This window comes from Porites lutea, chromosome 8 (genome assembly GCF_958299795.1).
Source record: "Porites lutea chromosome 8, jaPorLute2.1, whole genome shotgun sequence".
NCBI lineage: Eukaryota > Metazoa > Cnidaria > Anthozoa > Scleractinia > Poritidae > Porites > Porites lutea.
The window spans coordinates 11,576,349-11,598,807 of record NC_133208.1 but is presented as its reverse complement, the minus strand read 5'-3'; the positions used below and the strand labels follow the sequence as shown (position 1 = coordinate 11,598,807).

Genomic DNA, 22,459 nt, shown 5'->3' with positions numbered 1-22,459 from the left:
CCATACACCCCTATACACCAAGAAAAAAGTTAAAGACCACTTGTCGCCATAAACAGAGCGACTTGGTGTCACTAGTATGGTAAGTCTTCTCAAAGTGACCCAGGATAACCCAGGGTTACTGCGAAATTTGAACTCAGATATGAGAGCTTAAATAGCAAATTCCTGAGTTTAATTCTCTTTGCCTACAATTTGATGAACAGAGAAAATTATCCGAGATAGTGCTTTTGATAAAAAGAAAAAGAAAACCGGGTTAAAATTTAACCCCGGGTTATCGTTAACCGGCGTTCGAACAACTGGGCTCAGTTGTGTAAAGGTGCTATATTTTGTTTTTTTTTTGCAAAGAAAGGTCAGTCATGGAAAGTTTTAAAAGTTCGATAGTGCCAAAGACCGCCGCAGGCCGTTAATGCAGAGCTTTATTTTGTGCGTGCCTCGATTCCGTAGATAACAAAGCCCGCGGTAAATGTGACAGCGTTCAACCAGCATTTTGTTAGACCCCAGGCTTCGGACGCGCCATTTTCCGGGAAACCCGGAAGCAGGATATTTCCATGAAAACTTGCTGAAAACACTTAATTCATAGGGAAACTGCCGATCGAAGCACCCTGTTTTCTTGTGCTTTTAACTTGTAATAGTGCTTACAAGTCTAGCCATTACAAGATTTCAAGGTTTGCCTAGTTTTGTCCAATTGTGCACGCAGGATTTGAACATCTTAAACAGCAAAAGTGGGTCCTTTTTGTGGCCTTAAATAATTGTGACCTAAAAGTTGTTCGCCACGTACTTCAGTGCCAGCTTCCGTATCAAGAAACTTTATAATAGTCTAAAGAACGAGCTTTATTCACAAGCCGGCTGGTGGAATGGAAAGTGACGAATATGGTGAGTGATAGTAATTCGAGATTTTTGCCTTTAGGTACATGCATCTTGCCTCAGAGCGTCCTCATATATTCATCCTTCAAATGTTGAGAATTGCTTCCCTCTATTAAATAAGACTTACCTAATTCATAAGCCATTCAAGCTTTGGGTTTTAAAAGGATCCGGTGATAAGCCTGACATGTCAGTATATCACGATCACTATTTCGCTTTTGGTTACAGCAGTTGGCTTCTAAAACCGGGTGTTCGGTCATGTGTGACTCTCAGTATATTCAGTATCTACAGCAGATAGTGCTTCCAGGCGAATCAATGGTCTAAATCATATTGCTTTGTGTGTGTGTTTATACTTGCTCAAAAGGGGAAAGAGATTGAAAGCGACATATTTATTTTTTAAATCTTTTAGCTGTTTCTAGGAAGTTGCAAGGGAAAGCCCCTGTAACCATCTCTGCCCTTTCGTTTTCTAGAAATGAGTCGAAGAAAAACCAAAAACAAAACAAAACAAATAAACGGGTGTCATTATCTCAGGTGAACTGTCGGGGTAAAAATGACCAGACTTCTCAATAAAAGAAAAACGATTTAAATCAATAGTTTAAGCAAGTCAAGCAAGACATATTTGTCGGTTATATTTCTTGGAATTTATCATCACTCTCGTCTCCATCCTCCTCGGACAAGGGACTTTCCGGAATCACTTGAGATAAGGACTTCTACTTCCTATTTTGGATGAATGCGTTATTTGTCTGACGTACTGATGTTCGTGGGTGTGTGTCGACATTACCCAAGTGACAAGGGTCTGATACAAGGGTTCGTTATAAAAGGATTATCTTGTATATCAACTGGCTGGTGAAAGTGTTGTTCGAGGTGTTGGGATTAAGCGAAAATTTGGTTCAGGATAAGGGGATGAAGAACCCTATTGGGGACCCTCTGTAAACGATAATGTTGGAGGGTAAGAGAACCCTAACAACTTACAAGGGGGTGGTCTACAGCGGACTTAATGAAAAGGGTTGCTATAAGATCCTCTAAAAAAAAGTAATAAAATGGAAGCTTTGGTGCAGGGGGGGGGGGAGGGGGAAGGTAAGTCTATTGTTTTCCACCTAAGCTTCTTAACCCACTCCGCCTGCCAGTATGACGTCACATAGTAACGGGTAAAAGCCTCGGGGCCCTTGTGCAAATTAGCAAGGGATACGACAGTTATTTGGACGAGTGAGGTTAAGGAAAAGCTACGTTAGCAAATGTCGCTATATATTGCTTATTTGATTGAATGTGTATGAGCTTTGGTGTTGCTATAATCTGCTTGTGTAAACCGTTTTGATATTTTGTGTCCGTGATTGTATAGTTTTGTTAATTTGTTTTGCGGGCCGTGTTGCGGGATCGCCATCTATTTCACGGGACCGGCAAGGTCATCAAAACTTAAATCTTTTTTTCTCTAAAATAGGCAGGGTCTAGTCACCTGAATAGAAGGTTCCATTCACAGATCACACATGTTTATATTTCATCTATTCTTTTGCTAATGAAACGGGCCTAACTTCATATCATTCCTTTCGAGCGTGGGCCTCTGTTGATCTCCTAATTCTCCACTAAATTCTGTAAAGCTAGTTCGATCGATTATCTACATCGAGTCGGCCCGTTGAACCCGAAATAATGCGAAATAGCTTTGAAATAAGCGCTTAAGCTAATTTTCCTCAAATGTTTATTTGAATTCACGATAAATACAGCTCCACCAGCTTCAAACAGGGTCTATAGCAGAAACAAAATTGTTTTGATATAACAAAATAACTTTTCAAGGAGTTGCTTGGACCTGCCGATAAACCGGGTTCTACTCCCGGCGACGCTGTTTTCTGTTTCTCTGTAAAGTTTTTTTTTCCTGTTTGGTCTCTTTGTTTCAACACTATTTTTCCTTTTGGCCTTTTTTTCTTTATTCTTACCGCTGACCCTGCTGTTTATGCACTTGGATCAATATATATTTCAAGGTTAAGTCCGGAGTTTTATTTTGGAAAAGGGATTTCAAAAGCTCTTGATCTACATACTGGCCTAGCTTTCGACCAGAAAAAAGCCATAAGCTGTCAAGACATGTCCCTCCTCTAAAAAGCTGATTTTTTTTTTCAATGTTAGTTAAAATCATGAAAAACGACACACGGTACACCACAAAATTAGAGGTGTATGCCCAATACAGTATTAAAATGCGGAAAAGCAACAGGATTCAATGCTCACAGTCTCTCACAACTACCTGTCATTTAGCTTCCTCTTTGCACGCTACAGCTAAGCGAACTTTGAGAGGAATGATATGGGGTTCCAGTAGCTCTGAAGAGCTGAAAATACGCACAGTTTAAACTATAATTCATCCTTTAATTAACTTCCTGTTGCTGTGTCTAAACTCCTCAATCTTGCTGTGCACTGGTCCTGAAAAGTGTGACCGGTCGGTATTATTGCCCGTAAAATTTGGCAGGGGTGTTACGAAAACCTCGAAATCTTAGACCTAAGGCCTAAGTTCGAGATTACGAAAACTACCTAAAATCGACCCCCTAAAATCGAATCCGTCGAAATATGATGAAGTCAAATTATAACAGAAATAGGTCTAATCTGTCGAATTACCTTCTGTCCGATCATTTCCACGGAGTTTTGGGTCACATTTTGCGCTAAATTTAAGGGTCTCAGTTTTCGTAATTTCGAAAACAATTAGACCCCTCTTAGTTTTCGATATTACGAAAACTAAACCCCCGCAAAACCAATCTGTAAAATATATGTGAAGTGGAATTACGACCGTTTAAAGATTATATTCCATAAAACTGCTGAAAACTATCATACGCTCGATCCGATTCTTCAAATTTGCAGGTATATCAGTATTCAGGCTTACACAAGGATGAAAGCCATCGACTACATGCTTTTAATTGTACACTGAAAATATGCCTTACCCTGATTTATCGATAACTTTGGTTCAGTACCCAGTTTATTCTTAAAACCGTAAAATCGGCATTCCCCTGTAGATGGATTTTTGTCTTAGTCGGTTAGTAGGCGCTGACATGTCGCTGCAAACTTGATTGCGTTACCTGAATATCATCAATATCGCTTCCGGAAACGTTAACGCGGGTAGGGAGCGGGCATGAATACTGATATGTCTGCAAATGTAGAAGAATCAGATCGGGCGGATGATACAGTCGACTCCCGATAACTCGAACCTCGCGCTAACTCGAACCAAAATCAATTTACCCTGGATTTCCGTCATACATTCACTGTAATTTTACCATCGGTAACTTGAACTCTCGATAACTCGAACTCCCGCTAACTCGAAACAATTTTCGTTTCCCCTCAGGTCATTTTCTAGATAATTTTACCCTCGATAACGTCGATAACTCGAACCATGTTTTGAGCCCTTAAAAAGTCGGGAAAAAAACCGTCTACGGGCGTCCGAAACATTGAATTTTGGATTTCCTATTGACGTGTTGTAGGAGTATAGTTTACTAGTGGAGGCTGATGTTGATTGTCTCAGGCTAACGTGAAGCAGCCTTCCTTCTCAAAACAGTAAAACGCATGCTATAATTAGGCTATGTTTTGTTACGTTACGATCTGATTTATAATCTAGAAGTATCTTTTAATTTTCACTTGACATTTCTACAATTAAATGTAATTAAAATGTTCACTGTGCAGTAAAAACTGTTTTTTACCTTACTCTCGAATATTTTCTTTGGGACCCGATGACTCGAACTCCCGATAACTCGAACCTTTTCTCGATTTCCCTTGAAGGTTCGAGTTATCGGGAGTCGACTGTAGTTTTCAGCAGTTTTATGGAATATAGTCTTTGAACGGTCGTAATCCGACTTCATATATATTTGACGGATTGGTTTTGCGGGGGTCTTAGTTTTCGTAATATCGAAAACTAAGAGGTGTCTTTGCTTTCGAAATTACGAAAACTAAGACCCCTAAATTTAGCGCTAAATGTAACCTAAAACTACGTGGAAATGATCGGACAGAAGATAATTCGACAGATTCGAGACTTACTTTTGTTATAATTTGACTACATGCTTCGACGGATTCGATTTTAGGGGGGTCTTAGTTTTCGTAATCTCGAAAAGTAAGACGGGTCTTTAGGTCTTAGGTCTTAGTTTTCGTAACACCCGTAAAATTTGCTCGACGATAGAAAGGAATCTTTAAAATTCATTACGCCACTGGACATTTCCTTCCAAAAAAGTACTTAAGTCTAGTTTTCTATGACAATAGAAACCTTAAAATCTCCAAATCCAAGAAATGGGAACAGTATTTCTGTGATAAAATCGAAATTTTTATCCGTCTCTTCGATGAACACTTTGCTCGCCATTTTGAAAGTTACTGACGCGAGACGTGACGTCATACTGGCAGGCGGACTGTACCACAGATTTCCTCGGAGACACCTCCCCCCCCCCCCCCTGCTTTGGTGTAATCTTAAATTAGCCAAACACATTTGGAAATTTCGCTAACGAAATTCGGAGAAAGGGAGAATTTCGGCTCTTTCTAAAGATTTGTCATAAGGCGATCCGCGATATATGGGAAATCATGTAAGGTATCCCTTTATTCATTAACTGAATTGTTTTACTTTTCGGGGGAATGGGAGAGCACTGGATGCAAAAAACCTTTGTAGATCATGGGCAATGCTTTTTATTTTGCAGAAGATGTTAACAGCTACGAAGAGGAAGAGGAAGAAGAAAGTGGAAGCAATGAAGGCGAGGATTTCGATATCAGGGACTTTGTAGTCGCAGACGAAGAAAGGAGAGGCAACGAAGACGGCGAGGAGGAGGACTTTACAATGGATACAGCCTCCTCCAGGAAAATTGAAGAAGAAGAGGATCCAGAAAAGCTGGAGGAAAAGCTGAAAAAGCTCGAGGAAGTTTTCTCCTGCGTACCGAGGGTTCTCATTAAAAGAGTTCTTTGCCGCGATGATGTTAACGGAGACCTGAACTTGGCAAGTCAGAGATTACAGGAATTTCAGGACATGGAAAATCCACACGACCTTTTCAAAACCCCCACGAGCAATCCGCCCACTGCTTGGGGTCCCCCGCCTGCAAAGGCAGAATCAGAAAACAAGGCGAATGAAAAATGTGAATCACAGGGCTCTCAGAAAAAAAGAAGGAGAAGGGGAGGTAGAAGAAAGAAGAACAATGAAAATCAAAACAAAACACAGGAAGAACAAGGAGAAAGGACACTGAGAAATAGTTTCGACAGTTATGAACCAAACGTAACGCGTGGGAACGATCGTGGTATAAGACAAGGAGGCCGAGTGTTTGGAGGAAGGCCAAGGGGAGGATTTAGACCCAGAGGAGGGTTCTTCCAGGCACATGAAGATTTCCAAGAATACATAGACGATTTTCCCCATGGATTTCCAGTGGGTGACAACATGTTTCAGAGCCAGAGGGGACGTGGTAACTGGAGAGGACGATGGAATCAACCAAAACCCCAACCCAAACCAAAGGGTCGTGGCCGCAGAGGACGCGGTGAAAACTTTTTTGAAGGCGATTCAGTTTTCCAAGGCCAACCGCAAAGGGGGCGAGGAAGAGGTCAGTTTAGACGCGGACAAGGAGGCGGCGGCCAAGGTCCAGACTGGAGACGTGAACGTTCATTTTCCCTTGCAGGTGAAATATACAATGACGAGCTTGACTTTTCTGGTAGAGAGGGAATTTATCCAACTAGACGTGACCAGGGGAATAGGGCGAGGTCTGGACCCAATAATAGAGGACGTGGCCAGTTAGGATTAAGACGAGCCCAGAGCCTTTCTAGTGGAATGGATGTTCAAGAGTCTCATACAAACGACAATACAGGAGGAGACGCAAAGTTTGAGCCAAAGAAACTGCTTATTTGCGGGCTGAGTGAGTCGACGACACAAGACGGAGTTTTGAACTTTATTGAGGCGATGAGTGGTGAAGAGGTGGAGACAGTAGAGATGAGTAAAGGCAAAGCTCTGGTTACAATGACCGAGGATATAACAAGTAAGTCCTGCTACTAATAACAAATAATAAGCCGTTTTCAGTTACGTGCCAAAAAGTAATTCATTAGCAAGGTCAGGTATGCAATAAGCTGCTCAAGTTAAGTAAATTCAAGCAATCAAGCAACCATGACTTATCCTATTTTGCTTCAAGACTTGATTGGCCATGGCTAGTTCGACCATCAGGTCGTTCTGTGATTGGTCAGTCAGTAATTTCGGTGGCTTTAAATTCACGGCCCCGCACTTAGCCAAGAACCATGTCCTCTACTGTGTACGAAACTCTCACGCAGAGTTCTAATTATGCCGCTTACCTATCCAAAGCAATAACAGTGGCTATATCACAGGTACTGTCCGATATGGAGAAAGAAATCGTCGACAACATTGGCAGTTTCCGCCGTTATGCCTACGAAGCTGACTGGGGTTCAACTTTTCCGGCATGCTGGCGGCAAATACCTGCGATGGTCCTTGCTACCGGCGGCGCAGTAGCCCGGGGGAGGGGGGGGCACTTGGGTATTTTTTGGATGGGTATGTGCCGCCCGGGACTCCAAATTGGCTCCCCCGTTCTAAAAAGAAATTCCTCTAAAATTGATACCCCGTTCTAGAAATGGGCCAATTTTTTATGCTCCGTTCCAGAAAGTTTGTAAATTGAAATAGCCCTGTTTTTTTAAAAAGATATTTCTTTATTTGTTCGACTTATACATCAAATAAATGCTTCTTCATAATCAGCAACAATTTTAAGCAGAAGATAAAGCCGTGATCCAGAATTTTTTATACCCCGTTAATAGGTAATGTATGGGAGTACCCCCCCCCCCCCCCCCGGGCGCAGTAGTCCCTTTCGTATATGGTCGCTGCCATTATTAAGACACCGAAAAAATGTTTGACCTGTTATTGAAAGCGTTCCAATTAAAACGAAGGAATATAGCAATCCAGGGTCTAACCTCGAAACCGGACTTTTCGTATCCTAATCTCTCTCTCCCTTACCACTACGCTACCACACCTACGCGCCAAAATTCAAAAAAATTTAAGTACATACACTAGCAAACTGTCTTTCGTACCTGATACATCAGTTACAGATGACCATAATTTTTAACGTAAATTAAACTTGGGCTTCAACTTCGTTCTTTCTAAGACTATTCAAAAACGTATTATTTACCTAATTATTGTCACTTAATCCAGGGAATATATAATTACATCCATCATGACTAAAGGTTTGGTTACCAATGGTGGCATGGACCGTTAAAAATGGCAACGACCGTTTACGAAAGGGAAATAGGCGTCGGCGGTGTAGGTGTCAGAATACGATCAAAGGCAGTAATGGGGGCTATCAGGTAGCAGGTAGGTTGGCGGTGCGGAATAAACCAGACTTTCGTGACAGAAAGAGATCCAACGGTCTCGGATTTCCATGGATCGAGGCAAATTATATGAAAAAATCGGAAATATAACATCAATAACTTACTAGAACTAAAGGGGTCTTCGACAAAGTTAACGGTCCTGCAACGTTTTGGTCCTTTCACTGTCAAATTTGGTAAGAACCAATTAAAACCCTCAGAATCTCTTTTTCCAATATTTCTTTTCGTGAGTAAAAGACAAGTGCATGGTGCTTTTGACGTCGTCGCTGGGATTGTATCGTCCAGTATAGAAGACCAGGCAGAAAGTTGAACTTGCAGTTCTTCGGGCGTAGCTGGTTAAAAATTGCGAGGCCCATTTTCACCCGTAAAAACAGCCAAAGTTACTAGTGATTTAGTGGTGTAGTGGGACCTCCTGCAGTTTAGACAAATTTTTACTGTACCTGAGTGATTCATTTACTCGCATTTATGACCCTGGATTATTTTCTAGGCGGTATGGGTGACTCAGCAACGACGCTAAACTCATGATCAGAATAATATTTTAAGTGGTGCATCATCAGAGGGCACAATTGGATGATTCTTAAAAACCCAACTCTTGGATATATTTAACAATTAATGAATGAGGCTGAGTATCTTATGAAGAATTATGGAGATCGAGGAGGGTGTTATCCGTCGAGGCCGTAGGCCGAGGCGGATAACACCCTCCGAGATCTCCATAATTCTTGATATGATACGAAAGCCGAATTCAATAATTGTTTTATTATTCATTCAAAATAATTCCTAGTTTAAAAACATAGCTAAAACAAGCTTACCTGCATCGATGTTAAGTTTATCTTCGATAGTTTACGTTTAGGTTTGTCCAGCTTGGCATATATTCTCTAAATAGCAGATATCGCCCTCCGAGTTGTTCTCTTGCTGTTTTTGCTATGTTTTTAGCCATTATTTCGCCTAGTTCCAGCTGTAGTTCTTACTCTTGAAACGAGTGAAGTGTCAGCCATTTTAGTTTTTACAACGAAAACAACTCAATCTCGTCCCCCAGTCTTCTCGGTTAACGGTGCATTAACCTGTAGAAGGCTGCATTTTTGACGTCATTTCCTCGTTAAACACAAAATTCTTCCAAATTTGGTCATCAGTAACTGGTTATGGTGAATTAAACGTGTGCTTTTAGCCAATCAGAATTGGGGAAATATTTTGAATGAATGATAATTGCTATTATAAAATAACTAAGATAGTACGCGTGTTCTTATTGGTTAAAAACCTATGGTTTATTGTGCCGGTAATCTTACAGAAAACAGAAACATGCTTCAAAGTTATTTTATAAAAGCATTAGACCACACTTTCTATGGGTGTACAGGCGTGATAACCCACCTGGGATGTTGGGAGAACACGAGAAAAGCTTCGCTCATGTTAGTGTAATTAAAGCAGATTTTTCTTACCATTTATTCATTAGATTTTCGTAAAATCAAGGAGAAGGGTGAAAAGAGAGGTATGGACTACGCTCGGGTCACAATCCAACAAGTTCCTGTGTGTAGGAGCATTCTCGTCAGCAGCATTTCAGAGGACACCACCCAAGATGCCATTGAGCTGTTCTTTGAAAGTCCAAGGAACAATGGTGGTCCTGTGGAGACAGTGAGGTTTAAACCTGAAAGTGGTCGAGCTGTGGTAGTGTTTCAGAATTCAACAGGTCAGAATTCAACCGCCCCATTAATGCTCGTTGTCCCTTTTTGGTTAAAATGGAGAAAACTACTACTTACAGTGTGTCCTTCTGCTTTCTGGTAAATGCATGCCGAACCAGTTTTGATATTCTTATGACAAACGTTAATATGCGCAAATACGCACAAAAAAAACTTGGCCGGAGAGCGCCTCATTTCTGCAATTTTTAGCTAAGTACAAAAAAAACTTTCTTTGCTTTTTGCAAACCAGTTTTCGAGGGAGTCATTGTTTAATCTTTGACCTTTTCATTAACAGATATGGAAAGAGTCTTAGCTAGACAGAATGAAAGGCCACTTGTCTTAAATAAAGCTGAACTCACCGTCAGAATCTTTAACGATTTACTGGAGAATGACGATGACGCTGCATTTGACGTTTTGGTTGAAAAGCAAAAGGATGCAGAGGACAGCCATAGCACATCAGCGAGCCAGCGGTATGAGGCGAAAGCACAGGAGCTTCACATGGCTGTGGACCCGGATGTGATGGAATACGTCACAACTACGTCACTTCATGACCAAGTTAAAATGGCGTTGGCTACGAAGACGTGTGAAATTAATTGGAAGCTAAACAACAAAACAGCCGTTCTATTGTACCGCGGACAAGATAAAAGTGATTTGTGGCAGTCGGAATGTATTGAGGAGGTACAAACGTGGCTTGCGAAATTTACAAAGCAAGATGTTCAAGTGAACCAGGATTTCTGGGAAGCCGTGAAAGCTCAGTTAGCGGACATTCGCACCTGTTTCGGTGTGGAGCCTCCGCTGGTTAAAATTATCCATGATTCTTTCGTGGTAAGAATTGTTTCCCTGAGTTCGGATGCAGAAGATCTGAAAAAGAAATTAAAAGCAAAGTTAGAGGACATATACCGGAAGGAAACCAGAAAAATGTATTTGAAGAAAACGGAGGTAGTTCCTGTAGAACATTTAATTTTGTTAAAAAAGATCCGCTTTGTGGAAAAACTTCAAGAAAAAAACAAAGAACTGGAGATAAAAATAGACACTGAAACAGAGGAAATCTATTTTGAAGGCCCACAACCACAGTTCCTGGAAGCGACCATGAAATTTCACAAACAATATTCGAGCATGGTTGAAAAGAAATTAAGCCTTTCAAAAAACATTTTGGAAATTTTGTCTTTAGATGAAGGGCTGGAGAAAGTCAAATATGAATTGGAGAAAAACAACGTGGAGGCTGTTTTCGTGATCGATAGCGAGGCTCGGATCATAGGCACGTCAGCAGCGCATGCAGACAAGGCTGCCAGTCTTGTTAGTAAGATGACATCAGAAGAAAAAGTTCGAGTGGATGCCAACAGTCAGCATCTTTTAAAAACCACAGAATGGCGCCAACTATGTGAGCAACTCAACACCATCTCAACTGTCCGGGTGTATCGGAACAACTGGAATGACACGTACGTATCCGGGTTCAGAGAAGATGTGCATGAAGCAATAAAAACGCTAACTACGTACCTAGATGATAACTGTATCCGAGAAGAGCAAGTGAAATGTTCTTCTAAGTTAGTCCGAAAATATCTCTCTGAGCTTCGTCAAGGTGACTTGTCTTCAATTGAAGTTCAACTCAAGGACTATGAAGTCAAGATTCAAACAGGAAGAGGTGATGATGAATTTGTCATTGGGGGAAACAAAGAGGGGATAAAACGAGCGAAAAGAAAGCTGCAAGCCCTCGCAGATAGTACCGAATGTGAGATTTTTCACGTGAAACAGCCAGGACTTAAGAAACTTTTTGCCAGCGGAAACGGCGGTTCCCTTGTAGCAACTGTGGAAAAAGATAACGCATGCGTTATCCAGGTCCAGAAACAATTTGACGTGCAGACTCCTGTCAAAACATCTGATTCATCAAACGATGATGACGATGATAGTGAGGAAGAGGATATGGCGGCTGCAAACAGCAGAGCTGACTCTTCCACTCTTGTCATGGGAAGTGGGCACAAAATTTCGTGGAAACCAGGAAACATCGTAGCGCAGCAGGTCTGTTCGGTTTCTAATTACTAGTATAAACTAGAGATTATTTCCCTGGGCTGTTTGAATTAAAAAAGGATCGAATTGTCCTTGGCTGTAAAATAGACAATTTCTCTTCTCAGTATTGCCAAGCTTTCTGCTGAAAACGTAAATGGATTTTCTGATTGTTGTGAAGGAGTAATCAGTTATCCGTATTTAAGAATAGTCCCCTCATCGTACATTATTTCATTCCCTGTCAGTATAAAACCGACTACCAATTTATGATCCATCATAGTCTTCATAGACTAAAGCAATTCATTTATCATTTTTCTATCCAAAAAAAGGAGTGGGTTTCCTTAAATTATAGTACTTTTTGTGTGGGGTTCACTTGCGGTTGAAGCCTGGAGTCCTTAGCCTTTTTCACTCGACGAGTATCTGTAACTTTCCTGTCCAACTTTTTGTTAAGGATCCAAAATCCCCAACCTGTCCCAGACTTACTATGAACCAGGAACGCCTGATTCCTTACACGGCTCATCAATTTTCCAATAGTGATATCCTATTCTAGGGCAAAATTAGTAACGCTATCCCAGAGTAATTTGCATGAAATTACAGTTGTACCCTTCAGAGCGACACAAATCTATTTATCCCAAATATGGCAGTAACGTTTATTGTATTGTTTTTAGCTAAAGCTTCCGTCTCTGTGACGTCCAGTCATAACTAGCCGTCGCCAATCGCAACAGATACAGTCGACTCCCGCGAATTCAAACCTTCAGGAGAAATAGAAAAAGGTTCGAGTTATCGGGAGGTCGAGTTATCGAGGGTAAAATTACATAGGAAATGATCTGAAGGGAAATGAAAATTGCTTCGAGTTATAGAGGGTTCTAGTTACCGGGAGTAGACTGTAGAAGTAACTGAGTGTATCTAATTAAACGTGCATGCTTACGTCGCTACATGTTATTGGTAGCGTGGTAGTGCAAGGCTAAAGTAAAGACAGATGCCCAACCTTAATTAATATCGCGGAGCTTTTTAGCCTTTATGGACTCTCTTTTTTGTTTGACTTTAATTGCAGGCCGACATTCTGGTCAGTTCACAAGGTGCATGCTCCCAGGCGATCGTCAATGCGGGTGGGCAGGCAATGAGGCAAAACTTGGTAGCTCCAAACACTGGTGACATAGCAGTTACTCCTGGATATAACCTGGCCTGTAATCACGTGATCCATACAGACTGTTCACAGTGGCATGGTGGAACGGGGGAACAGGTAAGGGATAATTGGAACCCTAACTTATTCTATCGACCATTATCAGGCATCGTATCCAAAAAGCCACAGAGCTGACACGAATCATGAGTCCTCAAATTTCGAGGGTAACATCCTTTGTGGAATGTTAAAGAAAAAGTTATCTCGTGAGAAAGGGAGGCTTGCTTAAGTGGCACATTCCTAATTCTTCCTTTTTTGGAAATTGTGTTCGGCACGTATCACATTTGACAATTTCACACCAGCTTAGAACTAAATTTCCACTATTGGTAGTCTTTACACTAGAGCCTAAATAAGCTAAGAAATATTTCAAGACAAGTAAATTTTAACTACTTCAAGTAAAATGTAGCCTCACACACAACCGATTCTTTTTTACTTTAGGTTATTTTCCCACGCAACAAAGTTAAGATTGATTGAAATGTCTCGCCTTTCTCAAAGCTCAAGAAACCGCAAAACCGCAAGTCAGCTAAATTGGTCATAAGGATGGTTTTCAAGTCACTTGAAACTTTCTTGAATCGTTTCAACTTTTCGACTTTAATGAGATACAAAGCAAAGTTACTTGAGATTTTACTTAGGCCTTCACACACGAATTTTTGGTTAAGTAAAACTTAGCAGCTCTTAAGTCTTACTTAACAGCCTAGTGTAAAGAAAACCGTTTACTACTTACAAAACGCGAAGGAACCTGGGCCAAGTTAACGTTCGCAAAGACTTCTGGGGCTGTTATTACGGACAGGGAAAAAATTGGCCAACAGTTGACCGGTGCGTCCACCGCACCGCGTTATTCCAGTCCCCTTCTCGTTTCTAAAGTTGCAAATAGGTGGTTGAGGTAATGTTAATCAATCAACTCCTTAAGGGTAGATGTACTGATTTTTTCTGTTAGTTTGTTCGTACAAAACTAATTATTATCAATCGTGCAAGTCATTCATGTTTTATTCAAGGTCCTACGAGGCATTGTCCAAAAGTGTCTTCAGAAAGCCGATCAACTCGGAGGGGCATCAATAGCATTTCCAGTCATAGGCACTGGAAACCTCAACTTTCCTCCAGACGCAGCTTCCAGGATCATGTTGGAAGAAACCATCAACTTTTGTCAAACTAATCCGTCATCTGTAGTGAAAGATATTCGATTTGCCGTGTTTCAGCAAGATCAGTCACTAACCACTGCCTTTGCGCAAGAGGTTACTAAATTGCAATCCAAGTACAGTGTTCGTCCTGGATACACTATGGGTGGTCTATTAAGGCATCTACGGTCCAAATTAGGAAGAGTCCGTCAGAACCCAGCAAGGCCAGCCGTCGGTGTTAGTGTGGAAGTTTTGCAAGGAAATTTGTGCCAGGAGGCAACAGATGTCATTGTTAACCTCAACAGCAAAGATATGAATATGGATAGCGCCGGGGCATTGAGCAAGGCGGTGAAACAGGCCGCTGGTCAAGTTGTTCAGGACGAGTGCTATCAACAGGGACATCAAACAGGTGGGTCAGTGGTGGTTACCAGTGGTGGAAATCTCACGGCCCGTAATATCATCCACTTGATACCAGATACTGCTGACAAAAATCACTTGCAACAGTGCGTGGAGAAGTGCCTTGGTGTGGCAGAGGCTAGTGGTTTTCAGTCCATCTCATTTCCAGCGGTAGGAACGGGATCTTTTCACATGTCAGCGGCTGATTCAGCCAGCCTAATATTTCAAGCTCTCAGTAATTTTAGTGCTCGTTTCAACGTCATCAAAAAAGTTAAAATCGTGGTGTTCCAAGCTCCTATGCTTCAGGCATTCCAACGAGAACAGCAGCGTCATCCGCTGTATTCTAAACAGGGCCATGTCTTTAAACCTATGGCCAGGCAGGGCCGAGCCTATCCACGGGCTAGTAGGCAGAGAGGCTTGAATATTAAGGTAGTAAGTGGTGATTTAACAAAAGAAAACACAGACGCCATTATAAACATTAACAGCACTGATATGAACATGAGCAACGCTGGTGATCTAAGCAAAGCTATCTTAGCAGCTGGTGGCACACAGATCCAACAAGAATGTAGTCAATATGGCACTCAAACTGCTGGGACAGCGGTGATGACTGGAAGCGGAAATTTAGCAGTACGCCATATAATCCATATTGTTCCAGGTATTGGTTGATCTTTTTTTATTTGATGTTATTATGTAGGGAATATGGCCTCCAATGGACCATGTAACGTTTGTCGACCCTTAAAAATGATAAAATCTTCAAGAGGAACAGACGATTACGGCCTTTTCCTAATTAACCACTGTTACGTTACCCAAATACATCTTAATGCAAAAGTGGCGAATTGTGTTGTAGTGATACTCTCTCAGACTCCTGACGGTCAGTGTAACCGTTACAAAAGAAGTTGCCCACCGAGGAGGCTATCGTCAGAGATAGTAGAGCTATCGAAATGCTCGAGTGCGCGCGTGAAAATTGGGCGCCACGAGGAAGGTGACACAGCAATGGAAGACAGGACTAATAGAAACCGTTGAGCTACAATTGTAATCCCGTTTACTCCTATCGCCATTTTTAGCTTAACGATGCAACATTCAAAACCTTCTGTTTTCTTGCTGCTTTTGAGGGTAAAATTCAAAAAAGATCTCATGTTGCTTTTTTGTTCATTATTGAATGTCAAATTGTTTACTTGCAGGCTCCCAAGATAAACAGCATCTTCAGACATGTTTGGAAGCTGGCCTTCGTCTAGCAGATCAAAAAAACCTTCAAACAATATCAATTCCATGTGTAGGCACTGGTGGTTTTGGTCTGACGGCAGTGGATTCGGCTCAGGTAACATTCCAAGCTCTCAGCTCCCTAAGAGGAAGTTGTCAAAACCTTCGCAATGTGCGAGTCGTTGTCTTTCAAACTCAAATGGTTCAGGAATTTTTGTTGGCGCAACAGAGACAGGCAATGCAGGATATGGATGAACAAGAGAGTGACTCCACTGCAGATGATGAAGTTGCTGAAAGGCCAAGAATTGCTAGGCAAAGAAAAAATACCACAGCTAATTCGAGTTCAACAGCTGACCATTCTGTGAAAATCTTAGTGGTGGGGAAGGATAAAGGAAGCGTCAGTAAAGCGGTAGGCGCTTTGAAGAAGCGTTTCTCTGACGCTTGTGTGACTCAAAAAGTCGAAAATGAAACCGTCAGCAAACTGTCACCAAAGCAGATTAACAATCTGAGAAGGAAAGCCAAAGAAAGTGATGTCAAACTCGAAATTGAGATTGATGTTGATCGCATTGTGGTGAAGGGTGGCCCAGTTGAAGTGCCTGGTATGGTCGGGGAGATTTGGCAGGAGATTAACGGGAGAAATAAGAAGATACAGGAGGAGGAGCAGGCGATGATGGTTTCAAAGAGCGTAGAATGGAGTTATGAAAGACAAGGCAAGAAAATGGTGTTTAGCCCGAAGGCAAACGGAAAGCTTGAGATGGCGCACATCAAAGAACAACCCACAGTACAGATATCTCTGCTAGGTGATAAATTTGACATTGATTTGAAAAATAAAACTGGCCGCGGACAGCAGAATGGTGAAACAATGACAATATTTAGAAAGGTCAAGGGAGCTGAAGAAGGTTAGTGCATAATAAACGGATTTCAAACACGGGAACTTGTAAACTAAGCTATGCAATTCACTGCTTAGGTAGAGAACTGATACAGTCATTCCTGAATTTGATGCGCGACAATATAAAATTCACCGAAGTCAATAGGACGAAGATACCAGATCGCGCCTTATATCAGACGAAGCACAGGGTGGCGTCTGGTTAGGAGGAAGCCACATGCCAAACCTTTCAAAGGCCCTATTTGCCCTTCAACACAGCGGTTAATCCTTACAGCATAGAATGAATTGAAGCAGGACCGTTTTCCACTGTAGAGATCTGGGGCCGTTGGCTGATATTTCCCTTCAATGCTTCGCAATGTCAACCAAAACCACCACTGACTTCCCTGATTTTCACGGAAGTACAACACAAAATAAAAAGACTATCCAGGTGAACTCCCATGGGTCTCAACCGTTATCCTTTTGGCTATCTAAATTTAAAATCATGAGTCTTTTTTTAAAATTCCACTGGAAATTATCATGAACAAAACAGCCAAGGTGGCTTATTCCTAGAGTGAAAATTTCCATCTCATGTCATTCTTAGATTCTCTTCGAGGTACGGCTAACTGAAAACTCCCTAAACTAGTAATTTTACTTTCCCACAGCAAAATAAAATTAAAAGCACTGATTCTTTGTCCCAAAGGAACTTCTTTCCCGAATACGTGGGTTCCAATGCCCCGCCCTGATATGGAAGTACATACTGTGCCTCTCGCACCAGGCTCCTCTGAGTATCAAAATGTCGTGAGCAAATTTCAAGCAACCGCTAGCGGAATGTATATCCAGAAAATCGAGCGAATTCAGAATCCTCATCTTTACAAGCAGTACATGGTACGAAAGCAGAAGATGGATAAAGACAATGGAGGAAACAATGAACGACAGCTGTTTCATGGAACCGACGCCAAAAATGTACGTGCAATAAACACACAGGGATTCAATAGGAGTTTTTGTGGGGCACATGGTAAGTTACAACTGCGAAAAGCGATGTGTACTCGTATATTATTATGAGCCAGCATAGCAGTACCAGTAAATGTTTACATACACATGCACTATTCAGAACTGACTCAACGTGTACAATTAGAGGGGCTAATTAGGCACTTTAATTTTAACGTACCCTTAAACGAAACGATTTAAGACATGTATTCTCAAGGAAGGAGAGGCTAGTTATGTTTTCTACAACTTGGAGTAGCATTTTGAGTTGCCGTAGACGTCGTTAGAACACAATCGCATTAGTGTTACAATGCGATGTAATGGGGGTTAAAACTGACTGTCGATTGCGATGCAATGGGGGTTAAAACTGACTGTTAGAACAAAGGAAAGATGACCACTACCACTATGATTTTCAGTTAACTATTTTGTCGCTTGATTGTTTTTTATAGGAACTGCCTATGGACGCGGTGTGTATTTTGCCAGAGATGCTTCTTACTCAGTTGGATATGCAGCGGGTGGAAGTGGGGGTCGCTTTATGTACCTTGCCAGGGTCCTGGTCGGGCAGTATTGTGCAGGCAATTCTGGTATGATCGTTCCCCCACCAAAGAACCCTTCCAGACCGGAGATTCTGTACGAGTCTGTGGTTGATAGCCCAGCAAACCCGTCCATCTTCGTTGTTTTCTACGATACTCAATGTTATCCTGAATATCTCATAACCTTTTAATCGTTTTGCTTTACTTGAGCAGATAAACACAGACTTTAAGATAATCTAGAGTGTATAGCTCTTTCTTTATTTACTTAAGAAATCAGTTTTTAGAATTTGATTAATTGCAATTTTAATGGCAACAGGAATGTTGTAAGAAGAAGTTCTTTGTTAGCCATCTCTAGAGCCATGTAGATATATGATAAGGGTGTAGTTTTAGCGGTTTTCATCGTCGAAGAAAACTGTTTATTCTTAAGGTTAGGGGCTTAGGGTGTATATATCGAGTATAATAGCTGATTAGACTGTTCACAATCCTCTATTTTTCCGTAAGATCATCGAGATCGAACGCTTTCCGTTACGGGCTGCCGTCTTGCATGAGTGTCAAAACTACTTAGGGGACGGAGCGAGAAAAATTAAAAGTTTTCTCGCCCCCCCCCCCCCCCCTAGAGCTATAATCCCCGACGCCCGCCCCCTCGGTACATAAGGCGCGCTATATCTCGACGATCTCACGAAAAAATAGGGAACTGTGAACAGTCTAATGGCTGATGCACACAGGAAGTTCAGGAAGCACCAAAGAAGCGGAGGTAATACTAGTTGCTAACTGGCTACACCTCGAGCTATTGTAACTTCTTGATTGCTCTCCTCTCCACATGCAGAGTTGTCTACTTTATCAGGTTCTGATAAGTTTCCAAAATGCGCTGGCTCTCAGGCTCAGCTTGTTCGTTTAACCACTTTTGTTCTTCGTTCATGTTTCATTGCCGAGAAGTTTTAATCTTTAAAATGTTAGAAATTTCTACACTGTCCTCTTTTTTATCGAGACTTTGTGGAAAGCAAGCGACGCAAATCCAGGTTATATTAAACACAACTGAGCATGCTATCTCGTAATATAATCACACAGCCGTGCGTATAGTGTAGTTCTAGAGTTATTGTAGTTCAATACAGACTTGCCCTAATTGAATAAAATCTCGCATTCTGATTGGTTAAGGAAGCGAGGTATTTAGCGTGGAGTTGCGAGTTGAAAACGAGGCTAAGTGATTTTGTTTCGCATCTACATATACGTAACAACTAAGATTAGTGTGAAGCTTGTTTAAAAAGTTTGAAAACAAATGTAAAAACAAGCACAAGGTACAAATAGAGTTGTCGAAGATTCAAACGTGTACGACTGACCTTGCTTCCAATTCGCTAACGCAATGACAGTTCTGACAGTTGACTTTGAAATGGCTTTCTGGAGCGAGCGCTCAGGATAAAAACAAACAATATTATTGCAATTTTATTTTTTCCTTATTTTCATTCAATTTTGCGATTCAACGAAAATGCATTACCTGACTCGTGAATTCCGAAAACCGTTATCGCACTCATCGTTTCGCGAGTCGTGCGATATCAGTTTTCGCGTGCAATTTCTATAGGTAATCACATATTTTTTTTTTTTTTTTTAATATTTTTTAATTAAAGCATTTCTTACGTTTACATACAAAATAGAAATTAAGAAAGAGAAAAAAAAAACAAAAAAACACACACACACGCACACACACACACACACACATATATATATAGTACAAACAAAAAAAAAATACAAAGCTAAACAAAGCTATTACAGCAATACAGTTACTTAGCACGTAAATTACAATGACATCACTTTAAACTAATTGTTGAAATTAATCATAACATCACTTTTACGTAAAAACGCTTATTAACTTTTCCCACTTTCTAAAATGATTGTCTAATTTGTCTCTTTTCCTGGCAATATGGAGTTCGATGTTAAAAATACGCCTTGTCCTGGCTATAAAACCTTGAAGAGAAGGTATACCATTCTGGTATTTCCGAGAGTAAATATAAAACTTACCCAGAAGCAACATATGGTTAAACAGGAGAAAATCTTCTGCAATATCGAACTTACCAAAAATGACGTCCTCCTCTTTAAGGTTATCAACAGAGATGTTATTATCGCGCAACCAGGACAAGACATGTTTCCAAAAACTAGATGATACTCTACAGGAAAAGAGTAAATGCTCTACGGATTCAACCTCTGTTTGGCAGAAAGCACAGGATGGCGACTCAGCCAAGCCGAAACGAAACAGTTTTTCGTTTGTAAAGACAATACGGTTTAAAATTTTAAACTGAAATTCTCTAAGTTTAGATTCTAATGTTGTGCGAAAAGGTAGCGAATAAACACTTTTCCAATCAATATCAATGTTTGAATACTTTGCAGCTAACTTTACTTTAGCAGTAGGCGTTGTTTGTTTTTTCTCCAGGAAAAGCCGGTAGATTTGCTTTGAGGAAGCATCAAGAATTGGAACCAAATTGTTACTTATTAGGATAGCAGGTGAATCCGGAAGTGGATCAATCACCGGTGCAGTAGTTGCCCTTTTAATTGTCAAGCGCCAACTGGCAGGCATAGAGTTAATAATACCCATAATGAAGAAACCTTGCTCTGGATTGAGATTTTCTTTAGTTGAAAATAAATCGCAAATTTTTAAAAACCCTAAATCTGCAATATCTCTACGATACACAGATTTCTTATTAATACAGAGAAGCTTGTTATTCCAAATAACTTCATTTGCAATTTCATGTAGCAAGCTGGGTGTTTTTGCATTTACTTCTGACCACGCATCGAGACATTGCTTGTAGAAACTTGGTAAATAAATTCTTAATTTAGAAGTATCAAAATTACAATGCAATATGAGCTTCCCACCAACGGGGATAAGAACCTCATTTAAAAAAGCTTTCCACGGACTTTTATAGTCTTCCAAATATTTTTTCATACATATCACTCGTCTGGTACGAACCATAGAATCAATATCGAGCATATTTAAGCCACCCTTCTCAACTTCCGAAATCATTACATTTCGTTTTACTTTATCTTTCCCATTCCAAATAAAATAGTAAAAAAGCGAGTCGGCCTCTTTGATAAGGTCTTTAGAAATTGGCAACACCGACGCTCTAAACATAAACTTAGGGATGGCAAAGGTTTTTACAATTTGTATTCTACCTAAGAGAGAAAGACCACGCCATTTCCACAAATTGATCGTCTTCTTAAGTGATTTCAAAGTATTCCTAAAATTCAATTCATCTCTTTGTTTAGCGTCATAGCCAAAGTAGACGCCTAGAATTTTAATAGTGTCACAAAGATTTGGCATATCAGAATACCCCTCCCAAAGAGAACTACTATTTCCTAAAGCTGAGGCTTCGGTTTTGTCATTATTTATTTTTAAACCAGAACATTCACCAAAAGTCTTCAGCGTAACGAATAGGTTGGTATAAGAACTACTGTCTTTGATAAAGCAGGTCATGTCATCAGCGAAAAGGGAAAGTTTAACAGGTTCATCTCGTATCGTAATGCCCTTAATGCCATCATCTTCTCTTATCTTTATAGCTAAGGTAATGTAATACACATGCATGTAATACTCTTAAAAGAAAATTTAAATTGAGCGAGTCGAAAGCTTTTTCAAAGTCTATAGCTACTAGAATCCCAGGTATATCTTTGTACCTAGCATATTCAATCACATCATCGATCGTTCTGACGGCATCAAAAATTGTTCTCCCCTTTACAAACGCGTTTTGACTAAAATGAATTACTTCAGGAAGCACCTTTTCCAAACGCTTTGCCAAAGTTTTAGACGCCAATTTAGCATCAACATTTACAAGAGATATTGGACGCCAATTCTTCACCAACCTTTTGTCTTTTCCTTTCTTTTCAATTAAGGTGATAACGGCCTGTTTCTGTGAGTTCGATAGTTCACCGTATTCGAAAGCATAGTTCAAACTATCAACTACCAACTTTCCAAGCAAGGGCAAAAAGGCTAAGTAAAACTCGGCTGTTAAACCGTCGTTCCCTGGCGATTTATTCTTTTGGAAGGTCTGTAATACATTATAGCATTCATCATATCTAAGGATACCCTCGCAAACGTTCCTATTCTCCTCGGCTAGAAATGGAACATCGGTGAGATCATTTATAAACGAAGAAATTGTCTGCGTGTCTGCGGAATTTCTACCATCATAGAGATTAGAATAATATGATTCCAATTCATTCATAATCTTTTTTGGGTCGCTAGTTAATTCTCCAACAGTTGTTAAGATTTTGCGGACACTGCTTTTAGTTTTGTTTGAATTTTCTAAATTCAAAAAATATTTGTTGTTTTTTTCACCCATTTCATACCAGGTTGCCCTAGAGCGAATGATTGCCCC

At 40.6% G+C, this 22,459-nt stretch overlaps 1 protein-coding gene across 2 annotated transcripts; it reads left to right on the top strand.

Annotated features, from left to right (window-relative positions):
• Positions 1–696: 696 nt before the first annotated feature.
• Positions 697–18,622, top strand: LOC140945657 (protein mono-ADP-ribosyltransferase PARP14-like). 2 transcript variants are annotated; one of them, XM_073394677.1, is made up of 9 exons: positions 697–870; positions 5,502–6,815; positions 9,608–9,841; positions 10,126–11,846; positions 12,886–13,074; positions 14,007–15,177; positions 15,704–16,621; positions 17,288–17,602; positions 18,021–18,621. In XM_073394677.1, exons 1-9 carry the CDS (start codon positions 852–854, stop codon positions 18,293–18,295), a joined length of 6,156 nt encoding a protein of 2,051 aa, XP_073250778.1. In that variant the 5' UTR covers positions 697–851; the 3' UTR covers positions 18,296–18,621. The 2 variants fall into 2 exon arrangements, with proteins under 2 accessions (XP_073250778.1, XP_073250777.1); XM_073394676.1 differs by lacking the exon at positions 697–870 and having other exon boundaries at positions 5,477–6,815; positions 18,021–18,622.
• The last annotated feature ends 3,837 nt before the right edge of the window (positions 18,623–22,459 follow it).

Excerpts from the sequence above, each read along its gene's own strand:
- LOC140945657 (XM_073394676.1), top strand. The coding sequence starts at position 5,477 with ATGGGCAATGCTTTTTATTTTGCAGAAGATGTTAACAGCTACGAAGAG. Across the intron at positions 9,842-10,125 it reads AGTGTTTCAGAATTCAACAG|ATATGGAAAGAGTCTTAGCT; the intron begins GTCAGAATTCAA and ends TTTCATTAACAG. Across the intron at positions 13,075-14,006 it reads ATGGTGGAACGGGGGAACAG|GTCCTACGAGGCATTGTCCA; the intron begins GTAAGGGATAAT and ends GTTTTATTCAAG.